General features: G+C 42.5%; 1 protein-coding gene across 1 annotated transcript in view; it reads right to left on the reverse strand.

Moving 5' to 3' along the window:
* GALNT9 (polypeptide N-acetylgalactosaminyltransferase 9) overlaps nucleotides 1–22,365 on the reverse strand; it is a gene marked incomplete at both ends in the record, with an annotated part of 94,592 nt that overhangs the window by 19,909 nt on the left and 52,318 nt on the right. Inside the window, one exon of the mRNA XM_081339138.1 lies at nucleotides 15,366–15,483. Coding sequence (XP_081195264.1) covers nucleotides 15,366–15,483 — 118 coding nt within the window. The remainder of the gene's footprint in view (nucleotides 1–15,365; nucleotides 15,484–22,365) is intronic.

Genomic DNA, 22,365 nt, shown 5'->3' on the forward strand with positions numbered 1-22,365 from the left:
TGACCCTTATCTGGCACCGATTCAGATTTGAACTTCAGTTGACTAGATTCTTGTGTATAGGCTTGAATAACAAATCTTCTGTGCTGCAACTTAAAATATGATCTCAATCCTTCGCGCCTGACATTATTAATCTTGCAACTTTAAGTAGGTCATTTGTGGCAGCGTAAGAATTCTAAGCTAATGACGTGTTTAACTCTGCCCCCAGCTCTGCTTGCTCTTCTCCTACAATTTTATCTCATTTCTTTTCTTTATTCTGAGACCCCGATTGAGGGGACAGCACATGAAATCTATCGGGGCTGTATTCCGACTCCACTTTTAATCAAGTCAGCTAAGACTTAGCAACTTGGCTTGTGTAATATGCTAAACCTGGTTAGTTATGCATGCTAGGTACTTTTCTATCTCCTATTCCTTCATAATGATGGAAAAGGATCTGGAGGGTTTCATTTTGAGCAAGTCTGAACATTCCTGCATGAGCTTTTGTTCAGAAAGAGCAGAAAATCTGAAATTAAAATTTTTCTGCTGGAATGAAAGGGCATAGAGTGAGCCAGTTCAGCTCTCTGGGGAAAGTCAGACTGTGCCTCTATGGAAATTATAGCAATTATTTTAAAATCTGTAGCCGATTATATGTGTTTGCATGGATAAATTTGATGCAAATTGCTGCCTTTTTTTAATTCTCGTTTTTCCTCTAGATAAATTTTGCCTTTTGGGAAGGAAGGGAGTGACGTATAATGAAATACCTATTCTCAAATTAAGTGTATTCAACTTCATTAAAAAAAAAGAATAAGTGGCTATTTGGAGTTTTAGTGTGAGCGGTGTTCCAAATTCATGCTCTTCCTAAAAACATATTAAATTAGCATGTAAATAAATATACTTCCGCCTTCAATTAAAGCCTGCCAAACCCAAAAGCCTAATTAAAATATGCTAATCTAATCCTTTCTGGCTGCAAACCAGCTTCTTCTTTTAAGCGACTATTTGTCAGTGCTCGGAAGCTCTTGTTCCTTAACAGCATAATAAACAAATCGCAGTTCTGCTGAAATCAACAAGTAGCAAAAGATTGGAAGCCCACAAAGAATGCTCCTCACATCCCTGTAATTTAATTGCAAACTGAGACATATTTGGGTTGAATGTAATGTTAAGTAAGAATCTCAGAAAAAAAGGATAGGGAACAGCCCTAAAGAAATCCACGGCCAACTCCATCCACATTTAATGTCTCCAACTTTGAAGTACAGGTAATCCTGGATTTACAAGTGGTCAACGTTGTATGATATGAGTCAGCAGTGTGTGCTACAGCCACCAGAAAAGGTAACACAGTCCTGAGCAGCATTAAGAGAGGGAGAGAATCAAGATCACATGAATTGTTAATACCATTTTACAATGGCCTGTAAATGCCACACTTGGAATATTGCATCCAGTTTTGGTTGCCATGATATAAAAAAGATGCTGAGACTTTAGAAAGAGTGCAGAGAAGAGCAACAAAGATGATTAGGGGACTGGAGGCTAGAACGTATGAAGAACGGCTGCAGTCGTGAAAAGCAGGACTAGGGGTGACATGATAGCAGTCTCCCAGTGTCTAAGGAGCTTCCACAAAGATCAATCTATTTTCCAAAGCACCAGAAGGCAGGACAAGAAACAATGGATGGAAACTAATCAAGGAGAGAAGTAACCTAGAACTAACAAGAAACTTCCTGACAGCGAGAACAATCAATCAATGGAAGGACTTGCCTCCAGAAGTTGTGGGTGCTCCAGCACTGGAGGCTTTCAAGAAGAGACTGGACAACCGTTTGTCTGCAATGGTATAGGGTCTCCTGCTTGAGCAGGGGGTTGGACTAGAAGACCTCCAAGGTTCCTTGCAACTTTGTTATTCTGTTATTGTTACTCCAAGATTCTTCTTAGAGAGAAGAACCTGATTGGTTTGGTCCCCTGCAATTCTTCACGCTGTGGGAAACTCTTTAAAACAAGGTTAAGTTCACTTTTGCTTTTATTTTCACGGCATTTCTGCAGCTTTGATTATACTGATGTTTATCTCTAACCCTGGGCCCTCACAATTTACCACCCCATCCTATATTTTTCCTTTCCTTCTACTCCTTAAATCCCTTTTACTCTGTGTTTTTGCTACTGGGCAAAGCAAAGGAACACAGCACTAAAAAAAAAAGAAAAGAAAAGTAAATCACAAATAAGCTTTGCTCCATTTAATTAACCGTTTCAATCACAGGCCATTTAGTAAATTATTTTGGATGATGAATGGAGCTTTTGAAAAGGTTTCCCAGTCACTAATAACAGGGGTCTGTTTTCCTCCCATAGCTCCAGCGTTATTAATAGACATGTCACCTTCAAGAAAATCTGGCTTTTGAAAAGCTTTGGTGTTCGGTTTTTGAGCACCCACACAAGACACCTTCTTCCTTCCCACTGGGGCTCTGATCCTCTATCTCAAGAAAAAGTTTTGAGATTCTCAACTTAAATCTCCAAAGTGCCCTAGAGTAGATTAAGGTAATAGCGAGTAATTAAAATGGAAGCTCCCAGACACAGTGAGATATAAGAATGATGCATCTGGAGGCATCTCATTGGGGAAATACTTTTTTAATGAATCAAACACCAAGGAGAAAAGAATCTAGAAAGAGACATTAATTAATTTATTTATTTTTTGCATGTCTCTGTTTTTCAATGTTGACACATATAGTCAATGATACGGTCCTGGGGGTGGTGGGGAGGGCTACAATTTTGTAGCTATTTGGCTACAAAATAACGGCACGTACAAAGGTGAACCCAAAACTAAATTCCCTTCCCTTTGGTTACAAAGTTGCAAGTTGCAATTCCCACCCCATTTAGATGTCATAAATCACATTCACCAATTGTTAGAAAAGGCGGGCACTCCAGCCTGGTGACCTCACTACTAGACCAAACTGGCTACTACTCATCCTTCTCTTCTCTTTCCTTCTGTCTTTCCAGCATCATTGACCTGGATTCCTGGCAATAATTCAGACATGCTTCACCAGTGCCATTTTCAACTTCCCAGGGTATCCTATCATTGTAGGATTCGTCACCCATCTTCCACCCAAGTTCTGAATCTGCTGGGTTTATCTGAGACCACCCAACGTCAACTAGGGGCTGCCAAGTTGCCGTATTCAAATCTTGGGCTCACTAGGGCATGAATACTACAGCTGAAAGATCCTTGCCCAAGGAAAATAAGAGGACCATCAAAGGAAGAGGCTAAAAGAGGCTAGAACAGAAAAGTTCTAGCTATAGATAAATTCCACTTGTTTGAAGGACTCCTCAGCTGGGTGATTTTTCCCCCCAACATATAATTTTCTCTTCTAGCAAATCAAGCTTTAATTGGCCAAAGGACAGGGGAACAGAAGGACAAGAAAAATGGAGAACATGATGGTTTTGAATGGAGTGGGATACTGCTCATTTCTCAAGCACAGGCCATGTGCTTTATCCTGTTCTGCCCAGCTTTGAAGTTTTAATAAGGGGGAAAGTCAACTCTTTTATTTCATATTGGCCTTTATCGAGCTTAATGGGTTCTCCTGATTCATTTTCTCTTAATTGGCTCTATGAAAGTTGGCTGATTATTACTCATACAGCTGGCATTCACGCAGTCCTGGAAAGGTAAATTGGCTTAAAAAGAGAGAGAGAGAGAGGGAGGCAAATTACTCTTTTAATTAGCCTGAATTGATCAGAAAGGTTACCAAAGTAGCTTGCACTTAAGCAGAAATAAGAGATACAATTGAATTCTTGGGAATTTGCTGGAGAGGAAAGACGGGAAAAAGGAGAAGGACCAGACTGGGGTAAATTCAGAAAGAGTTTTGAATTTCACCTCTGACAAAACTGCCAAGTGTAATTTGGGAGAAGATGGGGGTATATCTCTCATTTTAGCTCTTTTTAAACCAGATTTTCCATTAAACAGAAGGACAATGTGAAAACGGATTTTCATCATCAATGCTTAAGACTCAAGATGGCTCCCGATTTGCTTGACTGAACCACTTGATGGACTAAATCCAACCCAAGGGCAAATGTTTGCAAGAGCTGAATAAGACCTACCCATTAATGGGAAATTAAGAATAGATGCTGAAGCACAACTTTTGTTTCTTTTTCCAAAAGACTGTCCTGCAGAGATTAGGGGGTGAGGGTGCCTTCAAGTCAGATTTGATTCCTGGGTCTTGCCAGGATTAGTTCCTGAAGTTTGCTTGACAAGTTTGAAAGTGGTTTGCCATTGGGGGTGTGGTCCGGAGGAATAAGAGGCAACTCAGCCTGGATATTTTGTGTGTGAAAAAGAGGTGAAGACAGCCTTTCCTTAACAGTTCTCTATATTGTGGATGCAGTATAGTTGAGTGTTTACCAGGGCAAGATTCTGTCTATAGGTGTGAAACAATAAAGAGCTTAGCTTGTAAGAATCACCATGTGTCCTGGGTTTGGGTCCTGACACAAATGGTGATGGAGGAGGAATCCTGGGAGCTGAAGTCCACACATGGTGGCTGAAGCATTCTGGGAGTTGAAGTCCATGCACAATGTGATGCAATGTAGTAAGGAGGTGAATCCATAGGAGAGAGGGGATGCATTTCAGAAAAGTAAGATGCAACTCAGCCCAGATATTATGTGTGAGAGAAAGAAGGTGAAGACAGCCTCTTCCTAATAGTTCCCAGAGTATATTGTAGAGCTCATTGAGTCTTGATCATTGAGTCTTGATCATTGAGTCTTCAGCCTGACAAGATTCTGTCTAGAGGTGGGAAACAATAAGGAACTCAGCTTGAAAGAATCGTTCATGTGTCATTCCTCATTTTGGTCCTGACTGAGTCACTCAGCCACAAGATTGTCAGAATAGGCTTAGTAATATGGGCCAAGTTAATTTTGGCACGTTGTTTTGCAAGCCCCAAACTCAAACTCTTGAGGTTTAACTTGAATGTCAAACTTTTGGTTGGGGTGTCATTCTTGCTTTAGAGCCTGACATTCAGAGCCCTGAAAAATAAACTTGTTAACTTGTACTTGGTTATAGAAGATATTAACGGAATGTAACTTAAAATACAAAATATCACTTCTCATTTGCCATGACCAAAAGCCAGGCTAATAATTCAAAAAAGAGTTAACAAAAAAGGTCCATGACCTTTTCTTATACCTTCTTATCCACTCCCCACTGAGCTGAAAAGAGGCCTCCATCAGAATGCAAACGGCTTGCCTAGAAAATTGCATGAAAATGCCTGGTCTCCGAGCAAAGCTGCAGGAGCCACGGATGACAGTGGGGCCATAAATCTATATTGTGCATGCACACACATGTCTTTGTTGTTCAGGACACCTACACTCATTGGAAAATTCATTAGTGGAGTGACACACTCAGGCAGCGGTGCTATAAATTAATGTTTGGCTTGGAGGAATGTCATTGATTGTGGCTGTGGCTGTGGGATGTGCAGGTTTGTCCGTCATTTCAATCATAATAGTACTGCCAGCTCCAAAGAATGATTTAAAGCTGATTCTCATGCTGACAAGGAGAAAGTAGGATACCCCTAGGGTAGATAGTTCCACATTCTCATTTTAAAGGGCTAATGATGGCCCCAACTTAGCCCGTGTATAAAAATATGTCCAGATTGACGTGGCTTGCATAATGCCTTCAGTAACAATAGCGTTCTCCATCCACCTTCATCAGCTTGCCCCATCGCAAAGAGGGGTGTGATCTGATTCATCAAGCATGCCAGACACCACATCACTCATTCGGGAGTGGGGTGGGGGTGGTGTTTCATCAGATTCCTTGGAGAGGGAAAATATTGAAAGGTGTGTACTCAAGAGGAACAGATATGTACTCAGCTGACACCATGGATCAACCACATGCAGGTAGCCCTTGGCTTATAATCATTCTGTCAAGGTTCCAACTGGCGAGCCCAACCAAGCAAACACTTTCGAGACTTTCCGATCTCTTCATGCAAAGCTTTATTGAGTACACCATATCGGCACATATGAAAGTAAAACTAGCTCTGGCCAGACCCCACCCAACCCAATGTCAACGCTGCTAACCTCGGATGTTCTTGCTTTGACAATATATGGAGATGCAGCCATTTTCCTTCTTATGTTTTACTCTTAGAATTAGATTATACTGGGGTGGGGAGGAAGAGGAATGTGCTCAGGGAATTCAGATTTTGGCTTTGACTATGTAAGCGCTGAAGTTATGCTACTCAAATAAAGATCTTTAAGGTAAACGATGCCTTGAAGTTCTTTGAAGAGTTTCATCTGTCGGAACCAGGACATTAAGCCCAAATCTGAATTCCCCTCCCCTAAGCACATTCCTCCCCCCCCCCACTATCATCTAATTCTAACTCTAATTCTAAGAGTAAAACATAAGAAGGAAAATAGCTGCCTCTCCACGCATTGCCAAAGCAAGAACGTCCGATGTTAGCAGCGTTGACACCCACTGTAGTAAAAGCATCGACTTCTTCCTCCTTCCTCGGGGTCAAGTCATGCTACCCAATCACACTGAAAAATATTGTTATGAGAGAGAGCATCTCTGGGCCTGGCATCTGTCCTTGGTTCCCACGGTCAGCTCTCTTAATCTTTGAAGCCTGCATTCCAAACCTCTCCTTTCCCCCCCCTCCCCGAGCTTGTTGGTGAGTTGAGAAACAATGTCTGTTGCACCAGCAAGACTGGGCTTTGAGACTCATTTAGTGACTGTTCAAAGTTACAACTGAAAAAAGTCAATTATGACCGTGTTTCACATTTACAACCGTTGCTGCATCCATCATGCAACCATCATTCGGACACTCAGCAACCAGCATGTATTTGTGACAGTTGCAGTGTCCCGGGGTCACGGGATCTGCTTTTGTGACCTTCTCACATGGAATGTCAATGGGGAAGCCAGATTCCCTTAACCGCCTTCATTGACTAAACAATGAGTGGCAAAAAAGGGGGCAAAATGGGGCAAAACTCACTTAACAACTGACTTGCTTAGCAACAGAAATTTTGGGCTCAACTGTGATCGTAAGTTGAGGACTACCTGGTCTTGAGGATTAATTTGGGGTGATAGCTTAACGTTGCAGAATGAAGGAGAAAGGGCTGTAGGTTTTATTGGATGGGGTCACAAATAGTCGATTTCGGAGGTTTTAAATGGCAATGCTATCCCCTTCTTCTGAGAACACTTGTGTGTGCTTTTGTGGAAGGAAAAACTGTGACCTTATCAGCATTTGTTCTTGGGGGCCATGCTGCCTAGAATTCCTGCAACAGACCATTTCACGCGCTTCTGGGGTCATGCGCACCTTCCACTGAACGAAAGGTATTTCAGCATCGAGAAATTGTCTGGCTGAAGAATGAACACCGAAAGGCACTTGCAAAAATGTAGGCAAAATCCTCAGCATTGGTTAACACCAACTGATGGGGATTGTTGCTAACAGACTGCCCTTTATCTACACAACTGTTGGACTACTGAGAAATACGCTTCTTCTCCGGCAATATCTCAATTAAAAGTTGTTAGACCAGTCTCATGCACAGTAATTTCAATTGTTTTATGGCAGGAGCACTCCTTCAATCGAGTTTTGGAGAAGCAGAATGCAAGACGGGGTGAGACACCGCGGGGTGCTAAAAGCAAGAAGCTTTTTAGAGGATTTTGACGGTAAAGGTTGGGTGGCCAACTGTTGAAGATTTCCTGCATTGAGTAGGATGACCTTCAAACTTCCATCCAACTCTATAATGAAATAGCATAGCCCTCCTGTAGGAGGAAGTAATGAAAATATTTTTTTTAATAAAACTCTTCAACCTCCTAGGCTTCCGTCCAATTATCCTCCTTTGCCTGAAGCTGTAAATTACTTCCTTAAACTGCAGGAATAAGATGCAGAAATTGGAAAAAAGACGAGAACTCACCTTGCTATTAATTATATGTAAACTAGGCTACAATATATTTTTAGCTATTTTTTTTTGTTTATTCCAGCCAGTTTTGAAGAGCTATTTAAGCGCGCCACGTTCTGTGATATACAGTGTGAAACAGTGCTCACATGCGTTTGAGTAGTTCAAACAGAGTAGTTCAAACTGGAATTAATTTTGAAAAGATGGAAACTCATCCTGGCTTTTCTTTTTAATTTCTGCCATTAGGCAAGACAAGTTTTTGAATGTCAGGCTATTAAGTTAATATTCTGAGCAAACAATTGCCCTTACAAATGAAATGGCCCTGTTCTGAAAGATGTCAGTGTTAATCTCATGGGAAAAGCTGCTTAAGAGTACGCAGAAAATTATCATTTATTGAGACAGCACCTTCTAAAAAGAGTAGCAGCGCTGCTACGTTGTGTGATCGAAAAAACTGTTGGAAGATCCATTATTTGTGAAACACACCATACTCTTAATATAACCTTCTTTCCTTGCCTGAGATCTAATCAAATTTCTTCTTTCATTTTGAATGGCTGTCTGGGAAGAGAACAGCCTGAAGAATTGTAAATGCTGACACTTTCCAAATCAGTGTTTTGATATTTACTACCAACTGGGCTTTGTGACTTCCTGTAAGTTCCTAGGACCTTTTATCTTATCCAGAAGAGTTTTAGTCATTCGGATCAGTAACCGTTTAAATGAAAGAATGCATCAGAAGTCAACAGATGGAAGTGCATTGAAGTATGCAGATTCAGGACCATGGACAGCACCGGTTCCAGCACTATGGACAGCACCACCCAGCTTCTGCTTCAAGATGAGGGAGACTTTCAAAAGTAGTTTTGGATTAGAATTAGAATAACAGAATTGGAAGGGACCTCGTCGGTCATCTAGTCCAACCGCCCCAACCAAGCAGGAGACCCTACACCATTTTTGACAAATGGCAGTCCAGTCTCTTCTTGAAAGCTTCCAGTGATGAAGCTCCCACAACATCTGAAGGCAACTTCTGTTCCATTGGTTGGTTGTTCTCACTTAGCCTTTAGTCAAAACTGATCATGAAAAGTTAAACAAGGTGCGATCTGATTAGTACTGCAAGGGAGATCCCAAGTATATAATTTTTAAAAAAACAAATCCTAGAAGAAAGCAATGATAAACCACTTCTGCATTCTTGCTCCAAAACCTACTGGGATACGTCTGTTCTGTACCAGCCTGCTACCGGCCCTGCATCAAAAGCAGGGACAACCCCTTTTACAAGAAGGCAAGAGGCTGGAATTACGCCTGCCAAATTTATTACCACAAAAACAAACGGAACAAGACAAACCAAGAAACAGAAGCTTTAAGAAACATGAACTATCCAAGCGGTTGCCTTCAGCAAACCAGCCCTCCCACACATTCCCCTTATATACAGTTCAGGACGTGGCTTCTCTCTGCCTCCTTCCAAGGTGCCCCATTGCCTTCCTCTGTTTACTCCTGATTGACTGCCTCCTGCGTCGGGCGTCCTTGAACAGGGCCAGCTGTGGGTCATCTTCATCCACGCTGTCAGGCTCACACAGCTGGGTCTCCACCAAGTGGGAGGGGCCTGGCTGGGGGCTCTGCGCAGCCTCAAAGCCATCATCAGCAAGTTCTTCAACACCCCCCTCCTCCTCCTCCTCTGAGTCATCCGACCCAACTGCCGAACCCACAGGCTGACCCTGAATCACAACAACGTCCATGACGTCTTCAGAAATGGAAGACTTTAATTTCACCATATTCCACACCAACCTGGAGCAACTGGGAGGGTATTGTAATCTTACTAGAAGAATCCTCGCAGTACAGATAGTCCTCAATGTCTGAGGACTGTTGCTAAGTGAGACATTTGTTAAAGTGAGTTTTGCCCCATTTGATGACCTTTCCTACCACAGTTGTTAAGTGAATCACTGCAGTCGTTAAATTAGTAACACGGTTGTTAAGTGAATCTGGCTTTTCCGTTGACTTTGCTTGTCAGAAGGTCACAAGAGGGATCGCGTGATCCCCGGGACACTGCAACCGTCATAAATGTGAGTCAGTTGCCAAGCGTCTGAATTTTGATCATCTGACCATGGAGATGCTGCAACGGTTGTAAGTGTGAAAAACGGTCATATGTCACTTTTTCCAGTGCCGTTGTAACTTCAAGCAGTTACTAAACGAACTGTTGTAAATTGAGGACTGCCTGTATTCCATTGCTCAATCAGCAAAGCACCACTCCAAATATTTGTTATAAATTTGCTCCAAAGGGATTGTAAAATCCCTGGGGGGGGCGGGGCGGGACACGAACACAGAGAGATGTTTGTCTGGATGGATGTATCGACTTGACCTTTTGTGACGGCTCCACTGGGAGGCTGGTGCAATCCTCTTTGGGGAGGGGGCAGAAGGAAAGGAGAACTAGCGAATACTTGCGTCTTACTCCCCCTCCGCTTCCTCTGTTGAGACTGATTCAATGCTCATAAGTGTGAAAAATGGTCCTGTCCCCTTTGAATGGTCACTAAATGAACTGCTGTAAGTCAAGGACTACCTTTAGTTCTATTCCCTTAGTATATTTCCAACTTGTGCATTCTGTGGTTGGCCAAGGTGACCCAGCTGGTTTTCATGGCTAAGATGGGACTAGAACTCCCACTCTCCTAGTGATTGGCCCTAAGTCACCCAGCTGGCTTTCATGCCTAAGGCAAAACTAGAACTCACTATCTCCTGGTGATTAGCCCAAAGTCACCCAGCTGGCTTTCATGCCTAAGGCGGAACTAGAACTCACCATCTCCTGGTGATTAGCCCAAAGTCACCTAGTTGGTTTTCATGCCTAAGGCAAAACTAGAACTCACCATCTCCTGATGATTAGCCCAAAGTCACCCAGCTGGCTTTCATGCCTAAGGTGGAACTAGAACTCACCATCTCCTGGTGATTAGCCCAAAGTCACCCAGCTGGCTTTCACGCCTAAGGCGGAACTAGAACTCACCATCTCCTGGTGATTAGTCCAAAGTCACCCAGATGGCTTTCATGCTTAAGGTAGGCCTAGAATCCACAGACCAACCTAGCTTTTAAAATAGAACAGCCAAGGGAGTGAGTAGCGTGTGGATTTTTAGAGTTTCTAAGTCTTGTAGGACTATAAATCCCCTCCCTTTTACCATTTGTGCATGGTACCCTCTCTTTAGGATTTAAGTGATCGGTTGCAGGACCCCCGGCGAAGGCTTGCACCTGGGAGGTCCTAGTTCTGCACGATTTTCACGCCTGCAGTCATTAATTACTCAAAGCCCATCTTCCTGAGCCCTATCCGTTCCTCTAATACTTCAAATGCTACATTGCTATTCAGAAACGCAAACACTGCTTCCGCGGGCTTCCAGTCTTCCAATTAAAGATTAACAGCCTGAGCATTCAATTTGCCCCTCCCCAACTCCTGGGGAAGATTTGCACTAGTTCTTCATAAGCCTCGACCATTTATCGGATGGACCAAGAGGACCCAGCAACACACTGGCATTTTGAAGGTAGCCCCGGGGACAGGTGTAAGCGAAAGCAGAACTTCAAAAGCGAACACAGTCAGCCTGCTGGCTTTAATTAAAAAGCTCAAAGGGGTTGCGCTAAGCCGGTACGGCACACCTACATCACCCCAACTGTCACATCCGCCGGAGGAGGAAAAAAAAAATTAATCCCGATCCAATCAACCTAGAAGAAAAGAACAGACTTGCCCTCAGGAACTCTCCTGGACTACTTCACGCCAAGAATTTAAAAAAAAAAAGCCAGACATGCTGAAAGAGGTGTGTGTGTGTGTGTGTGTGTGTGTGTGTGTGTTTTAAAGGGAAAGGAATTATGCCTTGCAAACCACAAAACAAGAAAAGTCGTTCAGGTGTGTGGCATCGAAATTACAGGCCCAGCCACACCAGGATTACAAAGCGAGGGCTGTGGCTGTTAAAAAAAAAGGCAGTGTAGCCCTGGGCTGTATCAACCGAAGGGTAGCTTCAAGATCACAAGAAGTAATCATGTCTCTTTGTGCTGCACTAGTGAGGCCATGCAATTAGAACATTGTGTACCGTTCTGGTCACCGCGATACAAAAACAAGATGCCGAGCGCCTAGAAAGAAGGCAGAGAAGAGCAAGAAAGATGATTAGGGGACTGGAGGCTAAATTGAACGATGAGCGATTGAGGGACGTAGCTATGGGTAGCCTATCAAAGATTAGAGAGGACATGGTTAACTATCTTCCAGTACTTGAGGGGCTGTCACAAAGAAGAAAGGATTGGCTTATTCTCCAAAACTCCAGAGGGCAGGACAAGAAGTAATGGGTGGAAGTTCATTAAAGAAAGATCCAACCAAGAACTACGGAGAAATTTCTTGACAGTGAGAACAATTAATCAGTGGAACTTCCAGAAGCTCTGGGTGCTCCATTACTGGAGGTTTTTAAGAAGAGACTGGACAGCCATTTGTCTAGGATGGTATAATGTGTCCTGCTCGAGCAGGGGTTGGACTAGAAGACCTCCAAGGTCCCTTCCAAATAGAATAGAATAGAATAGAATAGAATAGAATAGAATAGAATAGAATAGAATAGAATAGAATAGAATAGAATAGAATAGAATAGAATAGAATAGAATAGAATAGAATAGAATAGAATAGAATAGAATAGAATTAGAGCAGAATAGAATAGAATAGAATAGAATAGAATAGAATAGAATAGAATAGAATAGAATAGAATAGAATAGAATAGAATGGAATGGAATGGAATGGAATGGAATGGAATGGAATGGAATGGAATGGAATGGAATGGAATGGAATGGAAAATAAGGAATAGAATAGAATAGAATAGAATAGAATAGAATAGAATAGAATAGAATAGAATAGAATAGAATAGAATAGAATAGAATAGAATAGAATAGAATAGAATAGAATAGAAAATATGGAATAGAATAGAATAGAATAGAATAGAATAGAATAGAATAGAATAGAATAGAATAGAATAGAATAGAATAGAATAGAATAGAATAGAATAGAATAGAATAGAATAGAAAATAAGGAACAGAACAGAACAGAACAGAATAGAATAGAATAGAATAGGAAGGGACGTTGGAGGTCTTCTAGTCCAGCCTGCTGCTCAAGAAGGAGAACCTATACCATTTCAGATAAGTGACTATCTAGTCTAGTCTCTTCTTAAAAACCTCCAGTGATGGAGCACCCACGATTTCTGGAGGCAAAGCTGTTCCACTGGTTAATTGTCCTCGCTGTTAGGAAGTTTCTCCTTAATTCCAGGTTGTTTCTCTCCTTGATCGGTTTCCAAGCATTGTTTCTCGTCCCTGCCCTCTGGTGCTTTGCAGAATAATTTTATTCTATGTTCTAAGCATAGAGATTAGAACCACCAACAAATGCTGGCTCTTTTATGAATGAGTCACCAGCATTGTCCTTCACCAGCCAGAGGCGGCCCTTACGTACATAGGTAAAGTGCTTGCCCACATCTAACCAAAATGGAAGTGACTCATGTGTCTTTCAACATAATAACAGACAGTGACCTTCCTTTTCAAGAGAGAGGATGTGATCTGGCACACGCGGAGGCTTTCGGAAGCTGCTGCTACATTATCAGTTAATGCAACAAAAGGAACAGTTCAGAGTTTAAATTCAGCATAAGTAAACGGCAAGGCTATTATAAATGGTTGCAGCAAAACCAGGACCTAATCTTAAAAAAAAAAATAAGGAAGGAAGGAAGGAAGGAAGGAAGGGAGGGAGGGAGGGAGGAAGGAAGGAAGGGAGGAAGGGAGGGAGGGAGGGAGGGAGGGAGGAAGGAAGGAAGGAAGGAAAGCGGTGACTGTTCAAAGGACCACAAAATCTTCTTAGTCTAAGACAGGGACAGGGGGGAAAAAATCAAACCAAGAAGAAAAGCGATGGCAGCCCTTTTATGAAGAAATAAATAAATCAAGTCAGAGAGATCAGTAAGTAGTCAAAGGACAAAGTGTTTGGCTGTAGAAAGCACACAAGTGAGATACAAAAATAGCAACAGATCCCCGGGCATCCAAAGAAACTGACAATTTCCAGTAACACCACCGCATTCTGCCCTGTTCCCAGGAGTGTCTACTTATCATTTGATGTTATTGTCCTCAGATTTAGCTTTGTCTTCTTCTTCTTCTTCTTCTTCTTCAAGATAAAGAAATGTGTGGAGTTTGAGTGGGCTTCAGTGCAACGCACTGAACTCCTCTTTACAGTGGGTGTGTAGTTTTCATCCACTGTGAGTAATCTTTCTTTGAGAGTAAACTTCAGTTAAAGGACAATCACACTCGCAACAAAATAAAAGACTCTGCAGCATGAAATCAACAACCGTTGAAAGGATTCCCCCTTCGCTCACGTCAGGCCCCAGGAACAGCAAAGAAACACGGAGTTACTTCGGAGCAGTGTCCTTTATTGTTCCTCACCTACAGACAGAATCTTGCTAGACTAAAGCAAGTTGTTCTGTCCCAGCCGATGCATAGAGATTAGAATAACGTGACCCGCTCTTCTTGGTGGCAGCCCCTCAAGTACTGGAAGACTGCTATCATGTCTCCCCTATTTCTTCTTTTCTTTAGACTAGCCAAACCCAAGTCCCGCAGCCGTTCTTCGTATGTGTTAGTCTCCAGGCCTTGGATCATCTCAGTTGCTCTTCTCTGATTTTTTTTTCCCAAACTGTCAACATCTTTTTTTGTGGTATGGTGACCAAAATTGGCTGCAGCATTCCAGGTGTGGCCTTACTAGGGTTTTATAAAGCGGTACTAATAACTTCGCGTGATCTTGATTCTATGCCTCTGCTTCTACAAACCAGGTTTGTATTAGGTTCTTCTAGACCAGGGGTCAGCAACGTGAAACAGTGAAAGAGCCACTTGGAACCAGTTCCCTCCCAAAAGGAAAAACTGGGAGCCGCAAAAAAATGTGTGCACATGCGCATACATGCGCGGATGCGCAGAACAGGGTTTGACTGAAGAGTGGAGCCAAGGCGAGATATGCACCTACCCTGCATATTTGAATTGATTGGTTGAACTTTTTTTTTTTGGGGGACTGCACATGGCAGAGGACTGGGAGCCGCAGGAGACGGCTGAAAGAGCCGCATGCGGCTCCAGAGCCGCGGGTTGCAGACCTGTGTTCTAGACCAACATCCTGCTCAAGCAGGAGACGGTATGCCATTCCAGACAAATGGCTGTCCAATCTCTCCTTCATGTCTAAGGGACATTATTCCATGTCCCTTAGGGAGCTCATTTTCTACCAGCGGGAAGAGTCCCCTCAAAGCTAATGAACCAAATTAAAAGCATCATCAGGTTTTAAGACAGGACCCAATGCCTTTTGACCACTGAAGGTAGAGCGTTGGTCAACTCACTTCAAGTCAAAGGGCTTGAAGGGGCCCCTATCTTTGGGATTGCCGCTGTAAAAAAATCAAACTGATGCAAGCAAAGAAATTCACGTCACAGTTACGGTGTTAGGTGACAAGGGTAGGGCTGAGGGTGGCGATGACCAAACCAACAGAGAAAAGCTCATTTCTTCAGATCTTCCCTGAGCATCAATCCATGAAGACAAGGGACACAGAACTCACCCTCATACCGAGTTCAATGTTTTCTCCTCCGTAAACCTCCATGCCAGGATCCAGCAGGCCGATCTCTCCAAAGTATTCTCTATCCACCACAAAGGAACACCCAATCATGGCCGGCGTCCTGTTGAGTCAGACAGGGAACCAGAGCAAGAGAAGAAGCCATTAAAAAAAGAGAAAGAGCATACAGAGACTTCATCAGAAAGTCCAGATTTGACCTCCCAAGTTTTGGAAATGGTGGATTAAACTATTGCCGTCAACCCACGAAGGCAAATATGTCAAGCTTCATAAAGAACCACTAACCCATCCCAGACTTTAAATTCACCAGTCCTTGATCCATACCTCTAGAATAGAATAGAATAGAATAGAATAGAATAGAATAGAATAGAATAGAATAGAATAGAATAGAATAGAATAGAATAGAATAGAATAGAATAGAATAGAATAGAATAGAATAGAATAGAACAGAATAGAATAGAATTGGAATGAAATGGAATGGGAATAGAATAGAATAGAATAGAATAGAATAGAATAGAATAGAATAGAATAGAATAGAATAGAATAGAATAGAATAGAATAGAATAGAATAGAATAGAATAGAATAGAATAGAATAGAATAGAATAGAATAGAATAGAATAATAGAATGGAATGGAATGGAATGGAATGGAAAATAGAATAGAATAGAATAGAATAATAGAATGGAATGGAATGGAATGGAAAATAGAATAGAATAGAATAGAATAGAATAGAATAGAATGGAATGGAATGGAATGGAATGGAATGGAATGGAATGGAATGGAATGGAATGGAAAATAGAAGAATAGAATAGAATAGAATAGAATAGAATAGAATAGAATAGAATAGAATAGAATAGAATAGAATAGAATAGAATAGAATAGAATAGAATAGAATAGAATAGAATAGAATAGAATAATAGAATGGAATGGAATGGAATGGAAAATAGAATAGAATAGAATAGAATAGAATGGAATGGAATGGAATGGAATGGAATGGAATGGAATGGAATGGAATGGAAAATAGAAGAATAGAATAGAATAGAATAGAATAGAATAGAATAGAATAGAATAGAATAGAATAGAATAGAATAGAATAGAATAGAATAGAATAGAATAAAGAATAGAATAGAATAGAATAGAATAGAATAGAATAGAATAGAATAGAATAGAATAGAATAGAATAGAATAGAATAGAATAGAATAGAATAGAATAGAATAGAATAGAATAGAATAGGTTGGAATAGAATAGAATAGGTTGGAATAGAATAGAATAGAATAGAATAGAATAGAATAGAATAGAATAGAATAGAATAGAATAGAATAGAATAGAATAATAGAATGGAATGGAATGGAATGGAATGGAAAATAGAATAGAATAGAATAGAATAGAATAGAATAGAATGGAATAGAATAGAATGGAATGGAATGGAATGGAATGGAATGGAATGGAATGGAATGGAAAATAGAATAATAGAATAGAATAGAATAGAATAGAATAGAATAGAATAGAATAGAATAGAATAGAATAGAATAGAATAGAATAGAATAGAATAGAATAATAGAATGGAATAGAATAGAATAGAATAGAATAGAATAGAATAGAATAGAATAGAATAGAATAGAATAGAATAGAATAGAATAGAATAGGTTGGAAGGGACATTGAAGGTCATCTAGTCCAGACCCCCACCCAAGCAGGAGACCCGACACCATTTCTGACAGATGGCCATCCAGTCTCTTCTTGAAAACTTCCAGTGATGAAGCTCCCACAACTTCTGAAGGCAACTTCTGTTCCGTTGGTTGATTGTTCTCACTGTCAGAAAATTTCTCCTTATTTCTAGGTTGAATCTCTCCTTGATCAGTTTCCATCCGTTGTTCTAAGATCGTTACAGCCTTAGAAGGCTATTACCTCCTATTTACATGATGATCGAGTTTACTGCTTATTAGGCCCTGGCTGTAAAACCTCCATTAATGGGGTTTTAATACTGCTTTCCCCAAAAAGATACATAAAAGGAAAGAAACCTCTTCCCTGCCAGGGTGGCATCAAGCAGTCTAATCAATCTGTCTTTAATCAAAATAATAACAACCATCATTACAGTCGTGCTATGGACAGCTGATGAATTGAATCAGCAAAAACCCCTGCCAGGTTTATTGCGGTCCGTAATGGCTTCCTTTTCAGAATTAGCCAGCAAAATTCTAAAATCATTGATTTCACACTGTGGACCACTCACAAAATAGCTTTCTATCACGGAGGCCGACGATTGGAGGCCAAATCTGGGATGGCGAACACAACACGGCCTCCTCCATGGTGCCTGGTCAGAATTAACTAGCGAAAGGCATTTCCAATATATTTCTTGCACTGTACAACAGCCCACATGCAACAACAAGGCAATTAGAAGAGACAGCTTGGCCTACTGGGGAAGGCGCTGGGCTAGAAAGCAAGAGACCGTGAGTTCAAGTCCTGCCTAAGCCAGGAAAGCCTGCTGGGTGATTTTGAACTGGCCCCTTTCTTTCAGCCTGACCCACCTCACAAGGTTGGGGAAAACAGGAGGTGTGTTGGATACGTTCATCATCTTGACTTTTTTAAGAGCCATAGTGGCACAGTGGTTAGAATGCAGTAGTGCAGGCTCCTTCTGCTGACTGCCGGCTGTCTGCAGTTCGACAGTTTTGATTCTCAGTGGCTCAAGGTTGACTCAGCCTTCCGTCCTTCCGAGGTCGGTAAAATGAGGAGCCAGATTGTTGGGGGCAACAGACTGACTCTGTAAACCGCTTAGAGAGGGCTGGAAAACACTGTGAAGTGGTATATGAGTTTAAGAGCTAGTGCCCTTCCTTCCTTCCTTCCTTCCTTCCTTCCTTCCTTCCTTCCTTCCTTCCTTCCTTCCTTCCTTCCTTCCTTCCTTCCTGCACAGTGGCTAGAATGCAGCACTGCAGGATAACTCACTGCTCACTCCAGGAGTTCAATCCTGACCGGCTCAGGGCTGACTCAGCCTTCCATCCTTCCGAGGTTGGTAAAATGAGGAGCCAGATTCTTGGGGAGCAAGAGGCTGAGTCTGTAAACCACTTAGAGAGGGCTGTAAGGCACTGTGAAGTGCTATATAATTGCTATTGCTATTATTTGTCAAAATAAATAAAGATGGGATATAAATTAACAAATAAAAAAATAAAAGAATCTGGGATGAGGCAGCTGGTCCAACTAAAAGCAAACAAGTATAAACAGACGCTAACAGATACCAGAAACATTCATATCCCCCAGGAGCTCAGATAAGAGGAAAGCCAGGAAAAAAAAAAATCTGGCTTCAAAGGGAGTAAAAACAAACAAAAAGACATTTCCCAGCCCTCCTTTCCAGCTGCAGATTTCCACAGATCAAGGCCACGTTCACAGGCTGGGAATTCCTCACGTCAGGCAGGCTTTGACAGCAACAGAGACAGCTGCATTCGACCAGACTGGACGCTCTTGGCAGACCAATATTGTCAATTTGAAGTGCCAGATCTCCACAGGGTTTCTTCCATCCACTGTGGTTTAACTCTTTGCACTGGAAATGTTGGAGAGCGAAGCCCAGGCCACAGTAAAAAAGGGGAGGGGGAAAAGAAATTGTGTGTGTGTGTGTGTGTGTGTTTGTGTGCATATTGCATAAATTTTTGGATTGCTAACAAAGAATTAAAGGGAGACTGATATAGCCATTTCAAACTTATTTGTTCTCATCAGTCAGCCACACCCTTCTGAGGGTGTGTGTGTGTGTGTGTGTGTGTGTGTATACAGAGAGAGAGAAAGAGAGAGAGATGGAGAGAGAGATCAAAGAGAGAGAGAGAGATGGATGGAGAGATGCTAGAGAGATGATAGATAGATAGATAGATAGATAGATAGATAGATAGATAGATAGATAGATAGATAGATAGATAGATAGATAGATAGATAGATTAGAGAGAGAGGTGGATGGAATGATGGATGGATAAGTAGCCATAGAGGTGGATGGATGGATGGATGGATGGAGAGAGATGATAGAGGAAGAGAGAGAGAGAGATGAGAGAGAGAGAGAGAGAGACAGGTGGATGAAATGATGGATTGATGGATGGATCAATAGCCATAGAGGTGGATGGATGGAGAGAGAGATGATAGATGGATGATAGATGATAGATAGATAGATAGATAGATAGATAGATAGATAGATAGATAGATAGACAGACAGACAGACAGATGACAGAGCAACTAATCAACCAACCAACCAACCAACCAAACATAAATGTGACATAAATTGTAAATGTTTCCTGAAGTATATCAAGGTTAAATCCTGCATGGTGGAGAAATGCACCATTTCTATGTGTCTTATGTGCTCTGGGTGATCAAACCTTCAGGAACTCTTAGTTCTTCTGGACTCTGAACTGACTACGGCCAGCCTGGTTTTGACAAGCAGGATGTGGGGCTGGCTGGATCATAGGAATTATCCATTCTGACCGATCTCACCTCTTTCCCTGCACTAATTTAATCTGACATTCCAGCAGGGAGGAAACATCAGCCTTGCCATCTGTCTCTTTTATTATTCCAGCAGAGGTATGGTTTGCATTTCCCAGGTGACTTTAGTGACAAGGAGAAAGAGAGAGAGAGAGAGAGAGAGAGAGAGAGAGAGAGAGAGAGAGAGAGAGAGAGAGAGAGAGAGAGAGAGAGAGAGAGAGAGAGAGAGAGAGACAGACAGACAGACAGACACAGACAGAGAGACAGAGACACAGAAACAGAGAGAGAGAGACAGACAGAGAGAAAGAGAGAGAGAGAAAGACAGAGACAGACAGACAGACAGGGAAAGAGAGACACAGAGAGACAGAGACACAGAAACAGAGAGACAGAGACAGAGACAGAGACAGAGACAGAGAGACAGACACACACACACACACACACACACACACACAGAGACACACAGAGAGAGACAGACAGAGAAAGAGAGACACAGACAGAGAGACAGAGACACAGAGACAGAGACAGAGAGAAAGAGACAAGTGACAGGGAAAGAGAGACACAGACAGACAGACACACACACACACACACAAAGAGAGAGACAGACAGACAGACACACACACAAAGAGAGAGAGAGAGAGACAGACAGACAGACAGAGACAGAGACAGACAGACAGGGAAAGAGAGACACAGACAGACAGACACACACACACACAGAGAGAGAGACAGACAGACACACAGAAACAGAGAGAGACAGAGTGACAGAGACAGAGAGAGAGGAGAGAATGAGAAAAAGAGGAAAAGGAGAAGGAGGAGGAGGAGGAGGAGGAGGCATCGGTAACACAAAGAGAGAGGATGCAAATCAGGACAACACAATAGCAGCCTGCGCTTTGAAAAGGGGGAAAGGGGTAAAATCAGGCTAAGGTTTATCAAAGAACATGAAGATTTTCCCGAGCTATCCCTTGCCTACACACTGAGGCTCAGAAAGTGTCAGGAAGGTGGCTGATAAAGACCAAGGCCCGCTCACCGGTAAGTAAACTTCGCCGAATGGCGTTTGTGTCCCTCTGTTTAGCAGCGATAAGAGGAAAAGGACAAGTGAGGGTTCATTTGCATCCTTTAGGAAGATTTGCCAGGTTGAGGGGATGGGGGGGGTGGGGGGAAAGCTGGCAGCTTTGAGAAGGGGAAAAAAACAACAACCCAGTCTTGTTACAGATGGAATAGAGCAGGAGAGAAAAAATTGAGGAGCTTATCAAGAGCTCTAAATGGACCTTTTGGCTTGGTTTCCACCCCCCACTGCAAACGATGCCTTCCAAAATCTAGGATAAGTTGCCTTCGTGTTCCTTACCAGAGATAAAGTCACAGGACAGGGGAAAGGAAAATTAAAAGTTGAGAGGAGAGAGAGAGTTACAGCAGGCTCCCTTCCTGCATCTATCCCTGGGATGGCCTTCAGGAGATGCTGCAACGGGTGGAAGCTAATCAAGGAGGGATCCAACCTGGAACTGGAACTAAAGGAGGAATTTCCTGACCGTGAGAACAATTAATCAGCGGGACAGCTTGGTCTCCGGAAGTTGTGGGTGCTCCAACACTGGAAGTCTTCAAGAAGAGATTGGGCAACCATTTGTCTGGAATGAGACAGGGTTCGCTGCTTGAGTAGGGGGTTGGACTAGAAGACCTCCAGAGTCCCTTCCAACTCTGTTATTCTGTTATGAGAGCACCTCAAAGCAAGTGCATGGAAAAATCATCAGTTTCCTATGGAATGATTTTCCTTTCCCTCTAGTTCAGACATGTCAAACACAAGGCCCGGGGTCCGAATCCGGCCCACAAAGTGGTTTCATGCGGCCCGCGAAGCCATCCTGGAAAGAGTGAGGGAACGGCCCCCACTGCCTTGGCCCTGGCCCAGAGACCCTCCTCCTGCCAGAGACCCTCAGATCTGTCCCACTCCTGCCCAGGCCCCCATAGGCACCCTTGATGCGAACGATGTAGAGCTGGCCACGCCCACCCACTAGGCCATACACACTCTAGCCACACCCACCCAGTAGGCCACACCCACCCGGCCCCTTGAGGGCAACTGCAATGCTGATGCGGCCCTCAATGAAATTGAGTTTGACACCCCTGATCTAGTTTGAAGGTTACGGGTGGCCTTCCATGACTTTTTTTTATGCCCCATCACTAAATTTGAATGGTTAAAAGAGGAGAAAAGTCAGCGATAGGAGAAAGACAATGAGCCAGTCTCTAGGGCAGGGGATCTCCAAGCTTGGCAATTTTAAGACTTGAGGACTTCAACTCCCAGAAATCTGAGTAGAGTTGCTTGAGGAACTCTGGGAGTTGAAGTCCACAAGTCTTAAAGTTGCCAAGTTTGGAGACCCTCTGCTCTAAGGGGAGGCCTAAAATAGGTTTCACACATTTATGGGAAACAAAGCAAAACTCCCCCAAAAGGGGAAAGGGTGGATAACCCAAGCCACATCCGTCTGAATTAGCCCCACCCATATGGCATCATCTCTCCACCCATTGCTGGCTTTCTCTCTCTTCCAAATGAGAAAGGC

The sequence above is a fragment of the Vipera berus genome (assembly GCF_964194415.1).
Source record: "Vipera berus genome assembly, chromosome: 14".
NCBI classification, from domain to species: Eukaryota; Metazoa; Chordata; class Lepidosauria; order Squamata; family Viperidae; genus Vipera; species Vipera berus.